At 42.9% G+C, this 24,602-nt stretch overlaps 1 protein-coding gene and 1 pseudogene across 5 annotated transcripts in view; one reads left to right on the top strand and one right to left on the bottom strand.

The window, feature by feature from the left end:
* LOC111976571 (poly(rC)-binding protein 2) overlaps positions 1-12,064 on the top strand; it is a 23,788-nt gene extending 11,724 nt beyond the window's left edge. For all 5 annotated transcript variants that reach the window (XM_024005495.3, XM_024005499.3, XM_024005500.3 and 2 more), the window contains exons 10-13: positions 8,716-8,788; positions 8,896-8,951; positions 10,617-10,786; positions 10,932-12,064. In XM_024005495.3, coding sequence (XP_023861263.1) covers positions 8,716-8,788; positions 8,896-8,951; positions 10,617-10,786; positions 10,932-10,968 — 336 coding nt within the window. In that variant the 3' untranslated portion in view covers positions 10,969-12,064. The remainder of the gene's footprint in view (positions 1-8,715; positions 8,789-8,895; positions 8,952-10,616; positions 10,787-10,931) is intronic.
* LOC111976570 (mitogen-activated protein kinase kinase kinase 12-like) lies at positions 11,562-24,590 on the bottom strand (annotated as a pseudogene).
* Between the last annotated feature and the right edge of the window lie 12 nt (positions 24,591-24,602).

Genomic DNA, 24,602 nt, shown 5'->3' with positions numbered 1-24,602 from the left:
CTGCTACATAAGTTCTGTTATCTTCTCAGAACCACCCATCCCGGATCCGGGATAATTGTCATCAGCAACGCTGAATAGCATAGCGCCACAGTCAAATAATATTACTGGAAAATATTCATATTCATGAAATCACAAACACAGCTTAGCCTTTTGTTAATCCACCTGTCGCTTTACAGCGAAAGCAATACAAGCGTTTGTGTAAGTTTATCGATCGCTCGACAAAACATTAAGTACACTTAGCGTCAGGTAACTTGGTCACAAAAATCAGAAAAGCAATCAAATGAATCGTTTACCTTTGATCTTCGGATGTTTTCACTCACGAGACTCCCAGTTAGACAACAAATGTTCCTTTTGTTCCATAAAGATATTTTTATATCCAAATACCTCCGTTCGTTTCGTGCGTTATGCTGAGAAATCCACAGGAAAAAGCGTTCACGACAACGCAGACAAAAATTCCAGATAATATCCATAATGTCCACAGAAACATGTCAAACGTATTTTATAATCAATCCTCAGGTTGTTTTTCAAATATCTATTCGATAATATATCAACCGGGAGTGTTGGTTTTTCAATAGAACTGGGAGTAACAATGGCCGCCTTTCTCTGTTGCGCACAACTCACTCTGAGAGCCCCCACCTATCCACTTACGCAATGTTATCGTTCTCGCTCATTTTTCTTAATAAAAGCCTGAAACTATGTCTAAAGGCTGTTGACACCTTAGGGAAGCCATAGAAAAAGTAATCTGGTTGATATCCCTTTAAATGGGTGATAGGGATGCATAAGAACAGAGAGGTTTCAAAAACAGAGGCACTTCCTGATTGGATTTTCCTCAGGTTTTAGCTTGCAATATCAGTTCTGTTCAACTCAGACAATTTTGACAGTTTTGGAAACTTTAGAGTGTTTTCTATCCTAATCTGACAGTTATATGCATATTCTAGTTTCGGGGGCTGAGAAATAGGCAGTTTCAAATGGGTAGCCAAAAACAAATACTGCCCCCTACACTTTCAGGGCTACCCATCCCGGATCCGGGAGCATCCTCATCAAAAAAGATGACTAGCATAGCCTAGTCTAACGGGACAGGGATATCATATAATTTCATGAAATCACAAGTCCAATACAGCAAATGAAAGATTTATCTTTGTGAATCCAGCCGCCATTTCCGATTTTAAAAATGTTTTACAGTGAAAACACTATGTATTTATATTAGCTAACCACAATAGCCAAACACACAACGCCATGTTTTCACCATGTTTCCACCGCATAGGTAGCTTTCACAAAACCCAGAAATAGAGAGAAAATKAATCACTAACCTTGAACAACTTCATCAGATGACAGTCTTATAACATCATGTTATACAATACATTTATGTTTTGTTYGAAAATGTGCATATTTGAGGTATAAATCGTAGTTTTACATTGCAGCCACCATCACAAATAGCACCAAAACAGCCAGAATAATTACAGAGAGCAACGTGAAATTCATAAAACATTTATGAAAAATACATAGTGTACAGTAAATGAAAGATAAACATCTTGTGAATCCAGCCAATATTTGCAATTTTTTTAAGTGTTTTACAGCGAAAACACAATATAGAATTATATTAGCGTACCACAATAGCCAAACACACAAAGCCATTTATTCACCGCCAACATAGCTTTCACAAAAACCAGCAATAGAGATAAAATTAATCACTAACCTTTGGATAACTTCATCAGATGACAGTCTTATAWCATCATGTTATACAATACATTTATGTTTTGTTCGAAAATGTGCATATTTAGAGCTGCAAATCGTGGTTATACATTGAATACGTAGCAACAATTCACCAAAATGTCTGGAGATATTTTGGACAGTCACCTAATCTAACCAAAGAACTCATCATAAACTTTACTAAAAAAAGCATGTTGTACAGCAAATGAAAGATATACTGGTTCTTAATGCAACCGCTGTGTTAGATAAAAAAAAAAAAAAAAAACTTTACTACAACATACAGCATGCATTATTGTGAGACGGCGCTCACCTATTCTCCGCCGTGCTGGAGCCAACATATTACACAAAAATACGAAATAACATCATAAATATTCTCTTACTTTTGCTGATCTTCCATCAGAATGTTGTGCAAGGAGTCCTATTTCCAGAATAAATCGTTGTTTGGTTTTAGAATGTCCATTTCTTCTGTCGAATTAGCAACTTTGGCTAGCATTGTGGCGCGAACATGCCCATCAACTCTTGGCGCCTGGAACGAAAAATTCCAAAATTCCCAATAAACGTCGAATAAACTGGTCAAACTCGGTTGAAAATCCTACTTTATGATGTTCTTCTCATATGTATCCAATAAAATCAGAACCGGAGCAATTCGTCGTGTATACCGAACGCTTTTCAGAAGACAATGTGAGGTTCCCCGGCGCGCAGTTGAAAACTGACAAAAGAGCGGACCTATCACTCCAAAAGCTCTTATTCGGCCTCACATCAAGCTAGACACCCCATTCAACCTTCTACTGCCTGTTGACATCTAGTGGAAGGCGTATGAAGTGCATACAGATCCATAAATAAAAGCCAGTTGAATAGGCAGGCCCTGACAGAGCCTCATTTTCAGAATTTTCACTTCCTATATGGAAGTTTGCTGCCAAATGAGTTCTGTTTTACTCACAGATATAATTCAAACAGTTTTAGAAAGTTTTCTATCCAATAGTAATAATAATATGCATATTGTATGATCTAGAGCAGAGTACGAGGCCGTTTAATTTGGGCACGATTTTTTCCAAAGTGAAAACAGCGCCCCCCTATTAAGAAGAAGTTTTAAGAGGTTAAACTCACAGACATGATTCAAACAGTTTTAGAAACTTCAGAGTGTTTTCTATCCAAATCTACTAATAATATGCATATCTTATATTCTGGGGATGAGTAGCAGGCAGTTGAATTTGGGCATGCTATTTATCCAAAAGTGAAAATGCTGCCCCCTACCCCGAAGAAGTTAATCAATTGGTGTGTGTGCTGTGGGGTTGATGCTACAAACCCATAGACTTGGCTCTCATGCCTTCCAGGCTTTTGGGAGGGTAGACAATGAGCCTGTCATAGTGGATGTAACCAATGTCCCCACGTGCTCTGGCAGCTTTCATGGCTGGGATCAGTTCTTTCCTCTTCTGGCACACAGCTTCAGGATAGTCCTTGTTGAGGAAGATGTACGTTCCTCAAGTTCTTGGCTCTTTCCAGAACAGCTACCTTGTCCTTGAACCTTAGGAACTTGACCACTATCCTGGTCCTGTCACCTGGGTAGGTGGTGGGTTTTCCGGCTCCACCTCAATCTTCCTGTGGTCCATCTTCAATTTTTCCAAGATAATTTCCCTCACTTTGTCCACAGATTTCGTCCAGGTCTCATGTAGAGGTTCTGCAATTCCGTCCACAACTATGTTCTGCCTTGGTTGTCCCTCAATCTGATTTCTTCATTATTCTTATCATGGATTCACACACAGAACTCATGTCCTGTCTCTCAATGACCTACAGATTGCTGTCATCTTGCCGTTCTCCTGTTTCAACTCATCGCGCTGACCCCGGAAAAACTGCAAACTGTTCTTCAGGTCCTGGACCTCTCTGGTCAGGTCATCTATTATTTTGTATTAGTTGACTCCACCAGTATTTGGACAAAACATTTGAAGCCATTTCTTGTTGTAACAAATGCTTGTAGAACTCTATTTAATTTATTTTGTGTTTAATTTATTTTTATTTTTAAGATCCTTCACCTGTGATAGACACCACTGTCCTCAACAGTACTCCCGCCGGCTTTGTCATACTAGCTAGCAACGTAGGTTATGCTGTTACTTCTAGTAGTGCCAGACAGGGCAGGTCGCAGGGAAGATTGAAAACAACAACAAACAGCAGGGATCTAGACGGCCACAAACCCGGGAAAATCTGCAGTCCCAGCTACTATGGTTAACCATGTCGCAGGCTATGTTCAAGAGCTCAGAAAAACCCTGCTAGCTTGATAGGCAGCTAGCTAGCAGCTAGGATAGCTGCTACGCCAAATAGCTCTTCGGGCACGGCTTTGGTCGGCAGGATCATTGGACAGAGCGCAGTCCCAGTAACTGATGCCAACTGCTTCGCGGGATCCAAATTCAAAAGTTAGCTAGCTACTAAGAAACTCAATACACTTTCAAAACCAACAAACCTTCCAAAACAAGCCAAAGCTCTCCCTCGTTCCGCATTCAACAGGAAGTGACGTCAATATGCGGGCTATATACAGTGCATTCAGAAAGTATTCAGACCCCTTTACTTTTTCCAACTTTTTAAGTTACAGCCTTATTCCAAAATGGATTAAATAGTTGTTTCTCCTCAATCTACACACTACCCCATGTATAAAAAATAATAATGAAATATTACATTTACATAAGTATTCAGACCCTTTACTCAGTACTTTGTTGAAGGACCTTTTGGCAGTGATTACTGCCTTGAGTCTTCTTGGGTCTGACGCTACACAAGCTTGGCACACCTGTATTCGGGGAGTTTCTCCCATTCTTCTCTGCAGATCCTCTAAAGCTCTCAGGTTGGATGGGGAGCATCACTGCGCAACTATTTTCAGGTCTCTCCATAGATGTTAGGTCGCGTTCAAGTCCGGGCTCTGGCTGGGCCACTCGAGGACATTGAGACTTATCCCGAAGCCACTCCTGCGTTGTCTTAGCTAGGGTTGGGTTGTTTGTCCTGTTGGAAGGTGAACCTTTTCCCCAGTCTGATGTCCTGAGTGCTCTGGCGCAGGTTTTCATCAAGGATCGCTCTGTACTTTGCTCCGTTCATCTTTCCCTCTATCTTGACTGATCTCCCAGTCCCTGCTGCTGGAAAAACATCCCCACAGCATGATGCTGCCACCACCATGCTTCACCGTAGGGATGGTGCCAAGTTTCCTCCAGACGTGGCGCTTGGCATTCAGTTCAATCTTGGTTTCATCAGACCAGAGAATCTTGTTTCTCATGGTCAGAGACTCCTTTTGTCAAACTACAAGCGTGCTGTCATGTGCCTTTTACTGAGGAGTGGCTTCCGTCTGGCCACTCTACCATAAAGGCCTGCTTTGGTGGAGTACTGCGTAGATGGTTGTTCTTCTGGAAGGTTCGCCCATCTCCACAGAGTAACTCTGGAGTTCTGTCAGTGACCACCGATTTCTCAGTTTTGCCGGGCGGCCCGCTCTAGGAAGAGTCTTGGCAGTTCCAAACTTATTCCATTTAAAAATGGAGTCCGCCGTGTTCTTGGACACAAATGCTGCAGACATTTTTTGGGTACCTTTCCTCCGATCTGTGCCTCGACACAATCCTGTCTCGGAACTCTGGACAATTCCTTCGACCTCATGGCTTGGTTTTTGCTCTGACATGCACTGTCAACTGTGGGACCTCATTTAGACAGGTGTGTGTTCCTTTCCAAATCATGTCCAATCAATTTAAATTACCACAGGTGGACTCCAAGTTGTAGAAACAACATCTCAAGGATGATCAATGGAAACAGGATGCACCTGAGCACAATTTCGAGTCGCATAGCAAAGACAATGGAAACAGGATGCACCTGAGCACAATTTCGAGTCGCATAGCAAAAGACTTTTAAAATGTATAATTTTGCAAATATTTCTAAAAACCTGTTCACTTTGTCATTATGGTTTTTTAGAATAAGGCTGTAATGTAAGAAAATGTGGAGTCTGAATACTTTCCGAATGCGCTGTGTGCATCCCTGTGCGTGTGTAGTCACTCACCGGCCAGTCTATTAGGTACACACATCTAGTACCAGGTTGGAACCCCCTTTGCCCTCAGAATAGCCTGAATTCTTTGGGGCATTCTAAAAGGTGTCAGACACGTTCCACAGGGATCTTGTATGTTCCAAGATGCTCCATTGGATTGAGGTCTGGGGACTGCGCAGGCCACTTAAGTAAGCTGAACTCACTTTCATATTCTAGGCAAAGTTTTTCCACTCCTCAGTTGTCCGGGGTTGGTTATTGCGTGCCCACTGGAGCCGCTTCTTCTTGTTTTTAGCTGATAGGAGTGGAACCCGGTGTGATCGTCTGCTGCAACAGCCCGTCCGTGACATGGATAGACTAGTTATCCATTCCGAGATGCCGTTCTGCACACCACTTGTACTGCGCCGTTATTTGTCTGTTAGTGAGCTTGCAGAGTTCTTGCCATTCTCCTTCGACCTGTCTCATCAACAAGCTGTTTTTGCTCGGGGGACTGACGCTGACGGGATGTTTGTCACACCATTCTCGGTAAGACACTGTCGTGTGTGAAAAGACACGTGATTCATTCACTCTCTGGAGGAGCGATACATTTTCGTGAACTGGGTTGTGTACCTAATGAACGTGTGTGTACAGTACCAGTCAAGTTTGGAAATGCCTACTCATTCAAGGGTTTTCTTTATTTTTACTATTTTCTACATTGTAGAATAATTGTGAAGACATCAAAATGATTAAATAACAAATGGAACCATGTAGTAACCAAAAAAAGTGTAAAGCAAATCAAATTATATTTTAGATTCTTCAAAGTAGCCACCCTTTGCATTGATGACAGCTTTGTACACGCTTGGCATTCTCTCAAACAGCTTTACCTGGAATGCTTTTCCAACAGTCTTGAAGGAGTTCCCACATATGCTGAGCACTTATTGGCTGCTTTCCCTTCACTCTGCGGTCCAACTTATCCCAAACCATCTCAATTGGGTTGAAGTCGGGTGATTGTGGAGGCCAGGTCATCAGATGCAGCACTCCATCACTCTCCTTGGTCAAATAGCCCTTACACAGCCTGGAGGTGTGTTGGGTCATTTGTCCTGTTGAAAAACCAATGAAAGCGCAAACCAGATGGGATGGCATATCGTTGCAGAATGCTGTGGTAGCCATGCTGGTTAAGTGTGCCTTGAATTCTAAATAAATCACAGACAGTATCACCAGCAAAGCACCACACCACCTCCATACTTCACAGTGGGAACCACACATGCGGAGATAATCTGTTCACCTACTCTGCGTCTCACAAAGACACGGAGGTTGGAACCAATAATCTCAAATTTGGACTAATCAGACCAAAGGACAGATTGCCACCGGTCTAATGTCCATTGCTTGCGTTTCTTGGCCCAAGGAAGTCTCTTATTCTTATTGGTGTCCTTTTAGTAGTGGTTTCTTTGCAGGATTTCGACCATGTCCTGGTTCACGCAGTCTCCTCTGAACACTTGATGTACAGTGATCCCTCGCCACTTCGCGGTTCACTTATCGCGGATTCGCTATTTCGCGGATTTTCATAATGCATTTTTTTTTTTTTTTGGTGGCATTGTGCTCTGCATTCTGATTCGCTAAAACTCACTCCCGCTTCTTGTATCAAAACATGCTACGAATTGTGCTATCATTTTGTCGTCTCGTGCAGTTATGTGTACGTACATAAACAGCTTGGCAAATTTACATTAAGTTGGCCAGGAAGGAAGGAAGGACTAACGCTTGGTCGCTTAGCAACCATGGTGCGAATGGCCACTGAACTTAAGCGAGTAGCTGAGGAATGGGACCCTTTGATGAGCCGTTCATTACAGTTCTCCAACGTAATCGATGGTGGCATGTCGGTGTACAAGGATCTTTTTGCAAAGAAGAAAAAAGAGCGACAACAGCTGCCTATCACTATGTTCTTCTCCCGAACAAACACACTGCACCGCGGGCTTCAGAAGAAGAACACTGCAGAGCGCAGTCAGGATGCAGCGGCCAGTCTGAAGAGCAGTGAAACGGCCTACACGTGAGTCACTGTATTTGTATACATGTAATAGTTGCTAATTGTAAAAAAAAAAAAAGTTTTCTATTTCGCGGATTTCACTTATCGCGGGTCATTTTCGGAACGTAACCCCCGCGATAAACGAGGGATTACTGTATTCGTATTTATTATGGATCCCCATTTAACTAAGGCAGCAGTTACTCTTCATGGGGTCCAGCAAAATGAAGGCAGTTAAATGTTGAGATGTCTGTTAATTGAACTGAGAGATTTATTTGGGCTACAATCTGAGGTGTAGATAACTCGAATGAACTTCCTCTGCAGCAGAGGTCACTGGGTCTCCCTTTCCTCTGGCGGTCCTCATGAGAGCCAGTTTCATCATAGCGCTTGATGATTTTTGCGACTGCACTTGAAGAAACTTTCAACGTTCCTGAAATTTTCCAGGTTGAGTGACGTCATGTCTTAATGTAATGATGGACTGTCGTTTCTCTGCTTAATTTGAGCTGTTCTTGCCATAAATGGACTTAGCCCTGTTTGATAAGACCATCTTCTGTATATCACCCCTACCTTGTCATAACAACTGATTGGCTCAAACGCATTAAGAAGGAATGAAATTCCACCAATTAGGTTTTAACAAGGCACACCTGTTAATTGAAATGCATTCCAGGTGACCACCTCATGAAGCTGGTTGAGGAAATGCCAAGAGTGTGCAAAGCTGTCATCAATGCAAAGGGTGGATACTTTGAAGAATCTAAAATATATTTTGGTTACTACATGATTCTATGTGTTATTTCATAGTTTTGATGAATTCACTATTCTACAATGAAAAATAGTACAAATAAAAACCTGTGTGTACAATATTTTGACTGGTACTGTATATATAATTGTGCTGATCATAGCCCTCTGTCTCCTGACTTATGATGTTGTTCTCTCTTCTTCATTCCCCCCCCCCCTTCTCTCTTCATCTCTTTCCATCTCTCGCTCTTCCTTTCCATCTCTCTCTCCAAAGCTTACCAAACTCCACCAGCTGGCCATGCAGCAGAGCCCTTTCCCCATCGCTCCCAACAACCAGGGTTTCCAAGGTAGGTCACAGAGGAAGGATGGAGACAGGAAGCATTTGATTGACATGTTATTTGTTTATACGGTGCAAAGTTTGCTTTGTAGGTACTGAGTGTTTTTCTCTCTTTAGCTGGGATGGATTCTTCTGCACAAACTAGTTCCCATGAGCTGACCATTCCAAACGATGTAAGTGTCCCCGTCCACCCTTGAATTCTCTCACCTGTTCTCGTTACTTCAGCTGTTTCATGTAAATAATTCAGCCATTTGGTTAGTCTATTTGTCTAATATACTTGTCTGATCTGTGTTCTTAGCAGACACATGTTTAAATCTTCCATTTACAGTGCGTTCGGGAAGTAGTCAGACCCCTGACTTTTTCCATATTTTGTTACATTACAGCCTTATTCTAAAAATGATTAAATCCATTTTTTCATCAATCTACACACAATACCCCATAATGATGGAGAGAACCAGTTTTTTAGAAATGTTGGCAAATTCATTAAAAATAAAAAAACACCTTATTTACATAAGTATTCGGACCCATTGCTATGAGATTTGAAATTGAGCTCAGGTGCATCCTGTTTCCATTGATCATCCTTGATGTTTCTACGTCTTGATTGGAGTCCACCTGTGGCAAATTAAATTGATTGGACATGATTTGGAAAGGCACACAGCTGTCTATATAATGTCCTACAGTTGACAGTTTATGTCAGAGCAAAGACCAAGCCATGAGGTCTAAGGAATTGTCCGTAGAGCTCCGAGACAGGATTGTGTCGAAGCACAGGTCTGGGGAAAGGTACCAAAAAATGTCTGCAGCATTGAATGTCCCCAAGAACACAATGGCCTCCATCATTCTTAAATGGAAGAAGTTTGGAACCGCCAAGAACCCGATGGTCACTCTGACAGAGCTCCAGAGTTCCTCTGTGGAGATGGGAGAACCTTCCAGAAGGACAGCCATCTCTGCAGCACTCCACCAATCAGGCCTTTTATGTTTGAGTGGCCAGACGGAAGCCACACTTTAGTAAAAGGCACATCACAGCCTGCTTGGAGTTTGCCAAAAGGCACCTAAGGACTGACCATGAGAAACAAGATTATCTGGTCTGATGAAACCAAGATTGAACTCTTTGGCCTGACTGCCAAGCGTCACATCTGGAGGAAACCTGGCACCATCCCTATGGTGAAGCACGGTGGTGGCAGCATCATGCTGTGGGGATGTTTTTCACCAGCATGGACTGGGAGACTAGTCAGGATCGAAGCAAAGATGAATGACGCAAAGTACAGAGAGCCTTGATGAAAAACTGTTCAGGACCTCAGACAACGACAATGACCCTAAGCACACAGCCAAGACAACACAGGAGTGGTTTTGGGACAAGTCTCTGAATGTCCTTAAGTGGCCCGGACTTGAACCCGATCTAACATCCAGAAATGGGTGTGCAGTGACGCTCCACATCCAACCTGACAGAGCTTGAGAGGATCTGCAGCGAGGATCTGCAGAGAATGGGATAAACTCCCCAAATACAGGTGTGCCGAGCTTGAAGCGTTATACCCAAGAAGACTTGAGGCAGTAATTGCTGCCAAAGGTGCTTCAACAAAGTACTGAGTAAAGGGTCTGAATACTTATGTACATGTGAGGTTTCTGTATTTCATTTTTTTTTATACATTTGCAAGATTTTCTAAACCTGTTTTTGCTTGTGTGTGTGTGTGGATCGATAAGAAAATAGGTTAAGGTTTTAACATAACAAAATGTGGAAAAAGTCAAGGGGTCTGAATACTTTCCGAATGCACTGCATCTCTTGAAGTGGTTGAAATGTCTTGTATTCTCTGACTCGCTCTCGCTTCCCTTACTTGCCTCAGTTGATTGGCTGCATCATTGGCCGTCAGGGGGCTAAGATCAATGAGATCCGTCAGATGTCTGGGGCTCAGATCAAGATCGCCAACCAAGTGGAGGGCTCCTCTGACAGGCAGGTTACCATCACCGGCTCCCCTGCCGGCATCAGCCTGGCTGAGTACCTGATCAACGCCAGGTAAGGGACAACACACTGGAACTACTGATATGTCATGGTTCAGAATAAGAGGACTAGACTAGTATGACTGGGAAATCAAAGCAGTGTGTATACAAACGTTAGTTTGTTTTGATTCACCTTGTTTGTTGTGTTGCTGTTGCTGTAGGCTGTCCTCTGAAGCTACTGGACTGGCAGCCAACTGACACGGAGGATCTTCATCAGCACCTGACGTAACCCCCCCTGCTTTTTTACAGAGTCCCTCACTGAAGTTAATGCAAAAACCAAGTATTCTCAACTTACTGTTTTCTCTTTTCCTTTGGTTAAACACCTACATACTCAGTTGTAATTACATCAATGTATTTTATTTATTTATGTTTTTAAATTCCCTTTGCAAATTGTTATTTTGAAAGATATTTTGTTTTTGGTAATTGTTTTGTGTTTTTCTGTTTTGAAATGGGAAAAATCTGAAAAGGCATAATATTTGTCAGATTCTTCTTACAAAATGTTTTTTAAATACCCAATAATAACATACTAGATGGACTGTTTTTTTCCCCTTACATTTTTATCTGTATTTATTTTTTATTTAATACACACCAGTCCTCGTGTTAGAATTCACTGATATTTGACATTCTTTAAAGCTGAACTTCCAGAACGAGGCATTGTGGGCAATGGGTATACGTGGGGTGTAAATGATGTACTCTTTAAAACAAAAATGTAATGAAAGACAATGTCAGAAAATAATTGAAACGTCTCTCTAAAGTGGGACTATGAGGAGAATTTTTAACTGAATTCTGTGTCACCTCTTATTTGCTGTATAATTATTTTGTCATTCCTGTTTCCATCCTCTTTTTTTTTTTTATCTGGACATTTGAGTGTTGTTGTGTACTGGATTCTGATAGGGTTGGGTGGGTGGGGCATGGTAACCCGGAGACAACGGGCTGGAGGGATGGATTTTTTTTCTCAGAAATTACTAAAATAATAATAATATTGGAATATTTGTTTTAAATAGAGAAAATATTTTTTTTAACTGCTGAGGGGGGACTAGGGGCAAAACTCCCCAAAAAGACTTGTGGGTCTTTATATGATCAGACTTGAGGTATTCATTTAAAATAACTAGAAGGAAGATTATATAACTAACACTAGTTTCCTCCTTTGCCTGGGTCAGATTTTATTTTGTATTATTCTTTGCAGGATGAAGAAACATGTTTTTGTGCACGTTTTCAAACTATTGTAGATTTGGGTGCAACTGAATTGTTGAACTTAAATACAGAAATAAAAATGTGTGAAACGCTTAAACTACCTCTGGCTGTAAGCAGTCTTTTTATTTAAAACTTTCCTGGGGTAAACATGATTAACTTTCCTACTACTAATGTAAAAATAAACTGCCTGAACTCAATGAATAGAAATGGTACAATGTAGTTGTTGCGCGTTTTGGTTTTATTTTTATTGGATTTTACTTTCTTGTCATACAGGGGTATCACCTAGTCCTAGGGTATTCAAGGCTACATGTTCCCAAATATAAAAAACACGTCACACCTCGAAGATTTACCAATAGTTTATTTTATTGTTCCTCATAATATTTGGATTTTGATATCATTCCTATTTTACAGTTACAATGCGTAAACCTCTATTGAAATTCAAAGGATGCTTACTATTCCACTACGTCTACCAGAGAGTAGAATTCTATGTTCTGGCTAATTCCTGTGTGATCTTAAAGGGATGTGTGTTCAAAACTCAGTGGTAGGAGAGTTAAGATCAAAGTATGACTTTAACATTACCAGAGGGAGCTATCCATGAAAGAGAACATTTCGGTGAGATTTTCATTCCCCTTTGACATAACTATTTAAGTGCCGACATCAATAATAATAAAAAATATATGGAAATAATACAGGGTAAAAAAGTGTAAACCTTCTCACAAAATATTAAATGGATACATCCAAAACTTAAAATAGAAGCATGTGTAGTCATGCATTTGTTCATTGGGCTGCATACTGCTTTTTCTTACATCAGTTCTTGTCTTACACGTAAAATACATTTAGATTTTTGTCATGTGATATCTACATTATTATTAATTTGCATGGGAGAAAAAGGTGAATTGGAAATTAGGCTCCTCCATGAGCAGTGATGGTAAAGTACCAGATGGAAAGTTACCAAAGGGGACAGTTTGTATTTCTGAGTATTTTTTTTCTTCCTGAACTGGAGCAGTGGCTATAGGTACTTGTATTAACACTTTATCTTAAGTCTATAAAAAAAATCAAAACAAGTCAGATATTACAAACTGTCATAACTGCTATCACTTTATAACAAATCACCTGCATTGTCTTATGAAGGCTTGCTAACTAACAAACCCATATTGCTTTATAAGACACTGGTAGATAACTTGTCATAGCCTGAGCTAAGTTGATGTGACCCCTCATCACATTCAGTCAAGTCCTGCTTTAGAGACTGGCGTATGTAGGCTCTTGTGATGGTTGTTTACTGTAAGGTAGCTGTAGTTCCAGTGTCCAGTGTGTTGGCTCTATGGAGGCCCTGTCTGGGGCCCCTGTGGAGACCCTTGTTGGTGCCCAAAATGGGACCCTGATGGAGGTGCACAGGCCCCAGCGCTGGGTGGACGACTGGGCTCCCCACTTCCTGACTGGTCAAGCTCAGCGCTGTCGCAGTCCGAGTCGTCGCACAGGGCCTGACTCTGAGGGGTAAAGATGGAGGAGAGAGAAACATTATGCTAGAGGTAGATGACTGAATCAACTGAAACCTCAGAGTTATGGGAACCGTTAATGTTCCTAGTCTGACATCACTATCGAAGAAGAGATTGCTGTATAAGAAAAAAAACTTCATACTAGAAGTTGTAGATTACAAACTGGTGGTAATGAATAGATAAATTATAGCTACAAGTACAGTGCCTTCAGAAAGTATTCATACTCGACTTTTTGTAGTGTTACAGCCTGAATTAAATACAGCTGTGAAGTTGGACCCATTCCAAAATGGACCTGGGGCTTTCCCACCTGGACCCGAAATGCATAAATAAAACAATTTAAATACAGAGACCCGTTCCAAACGGACCCGAGGACAACTAGACCCGTTCCGTATAGACATGGTCGGATCCAAACCAGGTCCGAGCCGAGTGAGGGAAGCAGCTGAAAATCATGTTTGATTAACCAGAGCTGGTAAAGCACGATAGGGAGAGAGCGGTGCCGCTCTAGCAAGCGGGGTAGGGGACGTACTGTGTGAGCGAGTGACACGAGAAGCAGCGAGGGAGAGACAGCAACCAACCAACCAAGCCGACTTGTGCAATAGCAGACGAATAACTGCTATAGAGCCCCACAGTGGGGGTGTCATAATACCCATAAAACCTAGCGGTTAAACAGCGAAATGGTTCCAATCGTTTTACCACCATTCATTCTTACCATAGGGGATTTTAGAAACGATTAAATTAAGGGCTGTGTTTCGTGTGGCGTGACATTTTGATAACCATGTAAATCTCTCTCAGACAAGGTGACTTTCATAAATATATTCGGCTCCATTTACTCATGTTCGAACATGCTACTTAATTAGTACAAATTTCAAAAAACAATTCCACTTGACATTATGTGGTATTGTTTGTAGGCCAGTGACACAAAATCGAAATTTAATACATTTTAAATTCAGGCTGTAACACAAAATGTGGAAAAGGTCGCAGGTCCCCCGCGATGTCTGAGTAAAGACTATTTTTGCCATGGGGTAGAGAGGAAAAAAAGTGCAGTTTTATAGCTAATCTCATGCTATTTTACACATTTTGCTATAAGGCTGACAGACTATTTTGCTGTTTTAGAGCACAGGGATTATTTTTCCCCACAAATATTAGTCTTAATATTACCAAAATGTCTAATATATATTTTGAAAGACCAAAGTATCAATTATCATACCAGGTAAAAGAAGAACCTCCATTTCTTAAAAAAAGAAAGAAATACAATTAACTGGTTTTAACTGCGTCAGACACCATAAAGAGCATGCATGTATTTAGATTTAAAACATAAAACAACATTTCTAAAACAAACATTATCCCTTAGGTCTTGCACAGCAAATACTTCAATTGTTTATTAACCTCTACGGAAATCGACCCCCCCCCCCCCCCACCTCCCCGGTTGAGCTAACGTAGGCTAAAGCTGAATTAAGCATGAGTAAAAACAAGTGACAAACAAAAAATTCCAGGGCATAGACATATCTGATATGGGCAGAAAGCTTCAATTCTTGTTAATCTAACTACACTGTCCAATTTCCAATAGCTATTACAGTGAAAGAATACCATGCTATTGTTTGAGGAGAGTGCACAATTATGAACTTGAAAATGTATTAATAAAACAATTAGGCACATTTGGGCAGTCTTGATACAACATTTTGAACAGATATGCAATGGTTCATTGGATCAGTTTAAAACTTAGCACATAAAATGCTGCCATCTAGTGGCCAAAATCTAAATTGCGTCTGGGCTGGAATAACACATTATGGATTTTCTCTTGCATTTCAAAGATGATGGTACAAATACCAGTTCTAATGTAGAAAGAGGAGGAAGGGAAGCGCTACTAAGGTACACTATAGTATATTTTGGTAGATAGAAGGTGCTCTTTGGTAAAAGGTGTAAATTGGTCATCAAAAAGAAAGGAGGACCAAGGCACTCTTCATATAATTAATTAAAATGCCTTTATTAGTATGGCATGTTCAATAGAAACAAAGTTGTTTAAAAACCGACGCGTTTCGGGTGCATGGCCTTCGTCAGGGAGTACAGAAAAAGGAGAATACAATGTCCTCTTTTTAATGTGTTTTATTATCCTAATTTCACATTTCCACAAACTTCAAAGTGTTTGTTAGATTTAGGTATGTCATTTTAGGCAAAAATTGTTAAGCATATGTCGGTATCAAGAATATGCATATCCTTGCCTCAGGTCCTGAGCTACAGGCAGTTAGATTTGGGTATGTCATTTTAGGAGAAAATTGTTAAGCAGAAATTGTTGCAGAACAGTAACCACGTTCCCATCCACAGTTTATATGCGAGTAAAGTCATCTTGTAAAAAAAATCACAACTGTGATGGAAACAGGAAGTGTCATTTTATAAACGGCGACATAATTTGTTCGTTCGACATGGTGGGATCTTTTTGTGTCGGTAAAATGTATTATGTTGGAAACGTCGTTATGCGCGAATATTGATAAAATAACCATAATTTCGAAGTAAATTTGGAGTCACGTGGTTCTCCCACTACGACTCAGGAAACCATGCAGTTTATAGGCTACATATGAAATAAATTAAGATGAACTTCACAGGGTGTGGAAAGTACATGGTTATGAGCTTGATGCTGCTTTCCAATAAATATCGAGGGTCTTATTCTGGTGATATGATGGTCGATGCTTGACTACCGTTTAACAAATACAAATATTCTTGCTCTTATCCATAAGAATCTCATCATGTAGACTAGACAACCCGCACTGGCTACCCGCACTGTATCTGCAAGCTGTTGGCTAGAGCGCAGGCGCCAAGACCGATGTAGGCACATTTGCTATTTAAAGCAACAGTTTTACTAACTATCACGAAAAAGTACATTCTGTATGCACTACGTCATCAGTCCATTTAGTGGAAACATAACACTGGTGGGAAAATTCGCATATTCTCTTTTTGCAGATTCTGGAGTATTCGCTTGAAAATCTGTCGCCAATTGGATGTAAACCTAGCTAGTAATAAAAAAATAATCCAGAATATTGACAAAAATATATATTATAAGGGGGTTAGCCATCAGAGACGGGTTGACAAGCCACTGACGGATTTGACAACAGATACTCAAAACAGACATATTTTTGCCTCAAAAATTAAAGTTCAATACAAACATTTGTAAAATATGGAAAATTATTAATTTGAAAATCCCAAATAAAAACATAACCTTTCTATCAGATCTTTCAGTACTCTGATGGAGTTGAGTTGACAATAGACAAAAATCTGAAGGATTTTGTGTTTTTCTGACTATTTCTTCAAGTGGTATGCACAGGAGTTGACCACTGGAAACATCTTTGAGGAATTAAAGTTTTGAGAAAAATATTCTTTAAAGTCACAGAGGGATATTGCAAGAAACTACATAAGATAATTTTTCAGCTAATCCATTATTGCAAAAAAAATTGGGATGCTTTGCTCTGGACAACGGCATTTCCAAGCATAGAACTGACATGGACATTTATAATATTGAAAGTATTTCAAAAACAAAAACTTTTCCCTTATAAAATTCCCATAAATGTACATTTTAAGCTCAAATAATGGAACTGAATAAAAAACATTTAACTATAAAAAAAAGGGATTTTTAAAACTAGGTCAAAGCTCGTGGACCCCCTTGCAGGGGCTGCGGGGGTGTGCACTACGCAAGTGCCAGTATCAGATTGTGTTACCTCATTAGGATTCTGTGCAGCATCTAGCAGGGCTTTGACCTGGCCCAGAGCACTTTTCTTCTCAGACAGCCCGTCAGAGGCCTGCGCCAAGTCCATGTTGTCTGCTGGGAACTCTGACCCCTGCGACAGGAGGTCATCGTTGCGGTCGTACAGACGGTCGTCCGTGTTGGTGCTGACCACGTCCGGCGTGCCACTGTGGGAGTGGTCGGTGGTGTGACCTTCCTCGTCGTCTGACACAGAGAGGTTCTCTGAACTGAAGGTGGACCCCGACTGGCACTGGTTGATGCTGGTCGGACGTCTGGGGAGAACGAACAAGAGAGAAGAGAAGAGGGAGATGGAAGAATCCACTTTTGTTTCAGTGTTGATTAATTCCATAATTAATAGTCATCATACTGCATGTCACTTGCAGATTCATTTATACTAGCAACACAAAACATCTCTGATTGTCATTTTCATAATAACTCCTAAAATCATATCACAGATCAATGATGAGACAAAGGTAGATTACGGGTAGTTTTTTGGGTACTGGAGTACAGCAACATTCTCACCGTCTCCGTGGCAACTCCACTTCGCTGTCAACCTCCCCCTCCTCCTCTGAAGACACGCCACGCCTCTGTGGACACAGCCCATAGAACAGAGGGAGTTAGCTAAACACATTCACAGAGATGAAAGGAGAGAGTACATACTGAACATGACTAGCTTTTCATTGGGACTGTACCTGTTTGCGTGTGATGGCTGCCCTGTACAGGATAGCTGAGGGGGTGAGGTGCCCTAATGACACCCGGGGTAACCTCACACCACTCACTCCCTCCTCCTTATCGTCCCCATCGTGGGGCAGGCGTGGGGCACCCAGCACAGACCCCTTCCCGGCGGACACCCCCCTCCCACATGGCGAGTCTGGGCTGCTAGAGAAGGGGAATGATGCTGCGTCCTCACTGGGCGTGTTGCTATGCGGGGTCGTCTCCGTGAGGTCATCCAGACCCGCCGCGGCCCGCTCGGACCCCCCCAGGCCCGCGGAGGCACTCAGGCTGCCACCCTTCTCCAGCCCCCCCATGGTGGTCTCTCCTTTCCCCTGGCCCTCAGCTGCCAGCGTGGTGCATATGAGGTCTGGGCTGGAGGAGGACAGCTGCCTCTGCTGCTGCTCGTGGCCCAGGGCCCGCAAGACTGCGCTGGGGTCCAGGAGCTGCTTAGAGGGTTCCGTGCTGAAGCTGTTGGCCTGGGCAGGGTTGTCCCCGCCAGGGGAGGGTTGAGTGGCCTTCAGGCCAGCCAGGTCCCCGCTGCTGCCCTTGCCAGGTTTGCGGTGGCGGGTCTTGACCCTCCGTGAGCGGCTAGGAGACGTGGAGCCCCTGTTGAGGCAGGAGGGGATGGTGACCTGCATCACGGAGGAATCGATCTTGGGAATGATCACCTCTGACTTGAGGATGTCTGGCCTGTGAGAACAGGATAGAATAGAAAACAATGGTCAGATACATTGTGATATAATCTGATTACACATTTATTTAAAGTGCTTTCAATTGGGTTACATGAGTAAGTTAATTCTGCATTGGGTTCACATTAGAACTACCCTTGCCTCCTATGCTTTTGGCTCTCGGAACTAACGCTCACCTCTTTCCAGAGGGCAGTTTCTGTGGGACGTTTCTCTTCTTGATGAGTTTGTCCATGGAGTTGGAGGAGCTAGTCTGTCTGGAGCTGTGGTGCTTGAACGTCCTGGAACTTCTATCTAAAGACTGCTCTCTCCTAGGTACACCATCAACACGATTAAAGTTGATTGCATGCGAAATCTAGTAAACTACTCTGTTCTACATACTCTATTTCTATGACTTGTATCTTCTATAACCCTAATTACCAAATACTTATTATCCACTTATTTCAAACACTGCATGTTCAGTATGTCTATATACCATACTAGCTGATATGATTGATGTGCTAAATTAGAATTTTCTATATAAATGATCTGAGAATTTGCTGAACAACTCCACATGCATTGAAGTGCTTTGCCTGACGTATCCACCTACTTGTGTAGCTCTTTCTCTTTGAGCTCCGCTGAAGCATGACAGCATTGAGCTCCATGTAGAGGTTGTTGGCCCTCTCCAGTTTCCTCTCATAGTGCTCACGGATGTCCAGAGCGTGCCTGAATAGAAAACAGTGCACAAGAAGTGACATCATGTTTACGCATGAAAGAATCAAATGCTGTGTAACAGAATGCGCCCTGAGCCTATTTATTTATTTCTTCCCTCCATCTCTTTCTTTCTTTTTTATATCTCCAAAGGTAGATAAAGGAAGGGCAAAGGAACTGGAGCCATTTGATGTTAGTGAAACTGCCTGTCTACGTGACCCTGGACTGCTGTACTGTAGTTACACAGCTCATAACAAGGCACTGGTGGCTTTCTGTTATACAATCTGGCATTGCATCACTTCCAGCAGGTAAAGAGAAGAGTAACTCTGTCTGTCAGAGTGTTGTGGTACAGACCTGAGCTCCTCTCTGCGTCGGTTGATCAGTTCCTCGTCCAGTCGGTGCAGACAGGTGCCATCAGACTTAATCTTCTCAAAGTGCTGCTTCACCCCTCCCGCCACTCAGCCTGCCCAACACAGACTTAGACACTCTGTGTGTGTGTGTGTGTGTGTGTGTGTGTGTGTGTGTGTGTGTTGTGTGTGTGTGTGTGTGTGTGTGTGTGTGTGTGTGTGTGTGTGGTGTGTGGTGTGTGTGTGTGTGTGTGTGTTTATGTGTGTGTGTGTGTGTGTGTGCGTTTGTGTGAATGTGAATGTGAATGTGTTTGTTTGTGTAGTACATTCATTATGTTGTGTGTGTGTGGCATAGTGTACAGTAGGCTACCTGAGACTTGAAGTATGTCTCCTGTGGGGTGGAGAGTACATCAGCTGAGGCTATATCCAGATGGAGGAGGATCTGACGGAAAGAGGGTCTATTTCTGGGTTTACAGTTCCTGCAAAACCAAGGAGTCAGAGACAAATTTGGTATATCTACTGTATAATCATTATGGATCTACATGGGCCAAGTCTACCTAGGAAAGATTTCAAAGGAAATAATTTCCCTCTATCTATTTCCACTACCTCCTCTCTCCTCTCTCTCCTCTTTTCCACCATCCCTCTCTTTCTACCCCTCCTTCCCTCCCTCCCACCATCCCTTCCTCCATCTCCACTCACCAGCACTGCCTCAGGAGGATTTTGAAGCCATCGGGGCAGCTCTTGGGGATAGGGAGGTTCAGGCTGTTGTTGCCCACCCCCCAGATGATGGCGGAAGAGTCCACATCCTTATAGGGGACCTCCCCGGTCAGCATTTCCCACAACACAACCCCAAACGACCTGCAGTTCACAACACTCTTTATATTAGTGATCACTGATCAGAGACGGAATTGCATTGGTCCTCTTTTCTATGGTCAATAAGTTGAATTCCTTCACTTACCAGATGTCCACCTTCTCTGATACGGGTTCATTCCGAATGACCTCTGGGGCCATCCAGGCCACCGTACCAGCGAAAGACATCTTCATGCTCTTATCAATGAGCTCCTTGGAGGTGCCAAAGTCAGAGATCTTCACCAAGTCATCATGTGTAATCAGCATACTGCCATGGATAGAGCAAAAAACTATTTTTTTTAGATGTTCTTAAGCCAGAAAATACATTTTTTAAAGAAAGAGCTAATTGATTTACTTTGGGGCCTTCTGGTCTATAGGCAGATGGTTTTGATAATACCCAGCACAGTGACTCACTTGGGGGACTTGAGGTCTCTGTGGATGATCTTGTGGAGGTGTAGGTAGTTCATGCCCCCGGCAATGCCCATGGCCCAGTCGATGAGTAGGGAGGGGGTGATGTTCCTGCCCGCCCTTAGCACCTCGTACAGCTGGCCCTGTGCACAGTACTCCATCAGAATACAATAGCAGGGAGCCTGGGTGCAGATACCCCTGGGAGAGTGAGAGAGGGGGTAGGTGGAATGGGGAGAGGGAGAGAGGAGGCAGAGAGACAAGTATAAAGAAGACAACATTTGAAAAAGTCTGTGTCTGATGATGTCAGTCTTGATGGAGTGCTAGTTACTGCTGGTCAAGGCTACAATAGCACGGACGAACAGTTGATATGTTCATATAAATCTCTACTGTTTTCTTGGGGTCTGGGTCAGGGAGTTTTCCTCACTTGAAGGTGATTATGTTGGGGTGCTTGAGTTTGCGTAGGTGCTTGATCTCCGTCTCCTTGATGTCCCGGACTTTCTTGACAGCCACGTCCTCTCCATGAAACTTCCCCAAGAAGACGGCACCCTGGGCCCCGCTGCCCACCCACTGCAGGTCTGAGATCTCCTCAAACGGAACTTCCCAGGATTCTAAAAACACAACATCAACACAAGCAAACAGTCAGTCACAGGCCATGAGTGGCAGATGGAGAGGACTCCAGGCCAGTAAGCAGACCAGCTGAGAAGTATCATATAAACCTCATCATCTGTTTATATTAGTCTACAGATAGGAAGCTTTCCTGTGAAAAAAAGGTACTTTACATCGACAAATTAGTAGGTGTTTTCCCCGTGGTACCATCATAGCTACGATTCGATCAATATGCTCAGTATACAGTACAGTACGATGGCAGTTGGGGAGAGATGTAGAGGCAAACAGCTGCACATCTCCCCAAATCTAATCTCTCCTCCCTCCATCATCTGTCATGAGAGTACATTAGATAGATGAATGACTGAGAATTTGGTCACTGTGAGGAAAGAGAAGCCAATAGGCGGGATAAGAGAGACAAGCAGGAGAATTCTTCATGAGAAGTGTTGTGGTCTCCAGGGACCTGCTGCTGTGGAGGCAGCTGCTGGTGTCATCTGTATCTAACTGTGAATACGTCTAGTGCACAGGTAACGTCAGCAGCATTGTAGGGGGCGTGTAAAGAGAAAGTGGGGCATGGTGGCAGGAGTGAGAGATAAACAGAGAGGAAAATGGAAGCCATTTTAGTGATGTACCTCCATAATGAAATTAAGTCAAGTTGAACCTTTATATATAATGCATCACCATGGTGTGCGGATTTACCTCAACATCTTGACTATCTAACATTTCAAGTGACAAAAGACTCGGTGTCGTACATTACATATCCTACGCAGAGTAAAATATCCTGAAGTGTCTCTCATGTATTGGTTAGGTATTCAGTATCCTAAAAGTATACAAACGTCTTTGTTAAACACAGGAGACCTTGTGAAAATTGTGAATTGACATAGAATTGGCTGTTATACTCACTCCACGCACCTTCCTGGTTATGCTTGTGTTCGGTGGAGTAGGCTTTCCCGATCATGGTCCAGACGGGTTTCAGGCAGCCAAACAGCCCCTCCAGGAACCCTCCACTTCCTTGCTGCAGCCGGATGTTGTCTGATTGGCTGTGGATGGCCCCAGCCTCTGAGCTAAGCCCTGCCTCCTCCCCGCCCCCACACTGGCAGGCTTCATGCTCGTGCAACTTCAGCACGCTGTTGTCAAAGTGGGCCGGGGGCCCGTTGCTAGGGGTCGGGCTGCTGCCACAGGTGTGGGGGCACCCCTCACCTCCGCCTGACACAACTGGTGCCCCACCTGTGTCGATGCACAGCACGTTGCGGAGGACACACTGGGTGGGGGTCAGGTCGGTCTCTGGGGTGCAGGCGGGGGGGTCTACATCCAGCCTGCGGAAGGTAGGTTCTGAGATGGGGGTGCTGAAGCCTGAGAGGGAGGGGGCGTGGGGCTCATGGAGGCAGGTCCCACTCATCAGGGGGTCCCACAACACAGTAACCAAGGATGTACAGGAGTAGAGAGGGAGAAGGGGAGGCCTGGATGGAGTGACACAAAGATGAATAGGAGAGGAAAAAGGCAATGAGTCACTATAAATCAGTATAATTCATTGATGCCTAGTCTTTTGGCTGTTTCAGAGCTGTCCATTGATGAAATAGACCTGTATCTAGACTTCTCATTTTACAGTGTGTGATGTGTGTTTGGCCTTGTCAGTATAGTACATAGTTGAGGTAAATTATAGATTATTGTAATCAAGTACTATGCAGAATGACTGTCTGTAACAGATGAACCATCAGACAGATGGGCCTTACTTTGCAGGAGAGGAGAGGGAGAAAAAAAAGAAAGAAATCTTACTCTGCCTTTCTTTAAAGAAAACTCCTGTGAGAGCAAGTCAACCATTACGTCCAGTTTCTCCTCAATAAAGACAAAAGCCTCAATTATTCAGCAGACCACATCTTAATATTTATGAATGGGATTGAGGCAGTCAAACAGTAGCCTCTCAAGCCGCCTGATCTTGCACGCTTACATGAATGTTCGCGACATTGGTAATCAGTCTGGTAATTACAAGGCTAGTCAATGGGGAATAGTTTTATGAATGAACCAAGGACATAGCACTGAATACAAAATAGACCTGACCTTTATCCCCAGGGTGATTCCTGTAGGAGGGTCACCATAGGTCAGGATAGCCTATATCTTGTTTTACACTGTGATGGATATGGATGATGCACTGCTGGAATCAATAAGGATGAGTACTATGCCTCTCCTGGTACTGTATGCATTGAATGACACTTATGGTCCTGATACATGCTTGGCTTGACAGTTTAATGCTGCAAACTATACATATACAATACTGTATGTGTTTCAGTCCTGACATTTTAGTTCTGCAGAATATGACGAAATTGCAACCCTAACCACTGAGGTGCGTGTGTGTATGTGTGTGTGTGTGTGTGTGTGTGTGTGTGTGTGTGTGTGTGTGTGTGTGTGTGTGTGTGTGTGTGTGTGTGTGGGAGGGAGGGAGAGAGAATTGCCACATGTACCCAATTCACATTACACGGTAGCCCAGCATGAGAACCGCGACTCTCGAGCGTGAAATGGGAAAAACACTGGGCCTGTGTGAAGGAGCACTTTCTCACACAAGCGCAGGAAGATCAATCTTTAAATAACCACGGATGTGATGATGACACTCACTAGCATCACAGTCGACGTACGTCAATTAATGCCCGAACAGTACGAGTCCATGCCAAGTCTAACTGCCGCAGCGTCTGTAGATTTACTGAATTTTGGCACCAACACAAAATATTTCGTAATAGACTATGATGCTGATGCAGAAATATGATTTTTCGTATTAATCGACGAGTATGCATTTTCTGCCAGATTGACCTGGTGGTAGCCTATGCTAATGCGAACAGAGTACATTGCATGAGGCAACGCACCTGAATATCTCATCATAATATTTGATCTAATATAATTAATATAATGACATTCCATTACCTTTCTGCCTGGTTGCTGTCGCGTTCTCGAGTAAGGGGTGGGTTCAGAGCAATCGTCGTTTTTTCCTCTCCGGACTGTCTGTCGTTTTATTGCATGAAAGACCCTTCCCACGAGTTCACGTTATCAGAACGAATCCCAGCTGGCAAATTGTGTTATCAATAACCGGGGACCCATGGAACGTGAGGCGCGCAGGGTTGGG

Source organism: Salvelinus sp. IW2-2015, linkage group LG17 (assembly GCF_002910315.2).
Source record: "Salvelinus sp. IW2-2015 linkage group LG17, ASM291031v2, whole genome shotgun sequence".
NCBI classification, from domain to species: Eukaryota; Metazoa; Chordata; class Actinopteri; order Salmoniformes; family Salmonidae; genus Salvelinus; species Salvelinus sp. IW2-2015.
The sequence above is the reverse complement of the archived record's forward strand: the minus strand, read 5'-3'. Positions and strand labels throughout refer to the sequence as shown.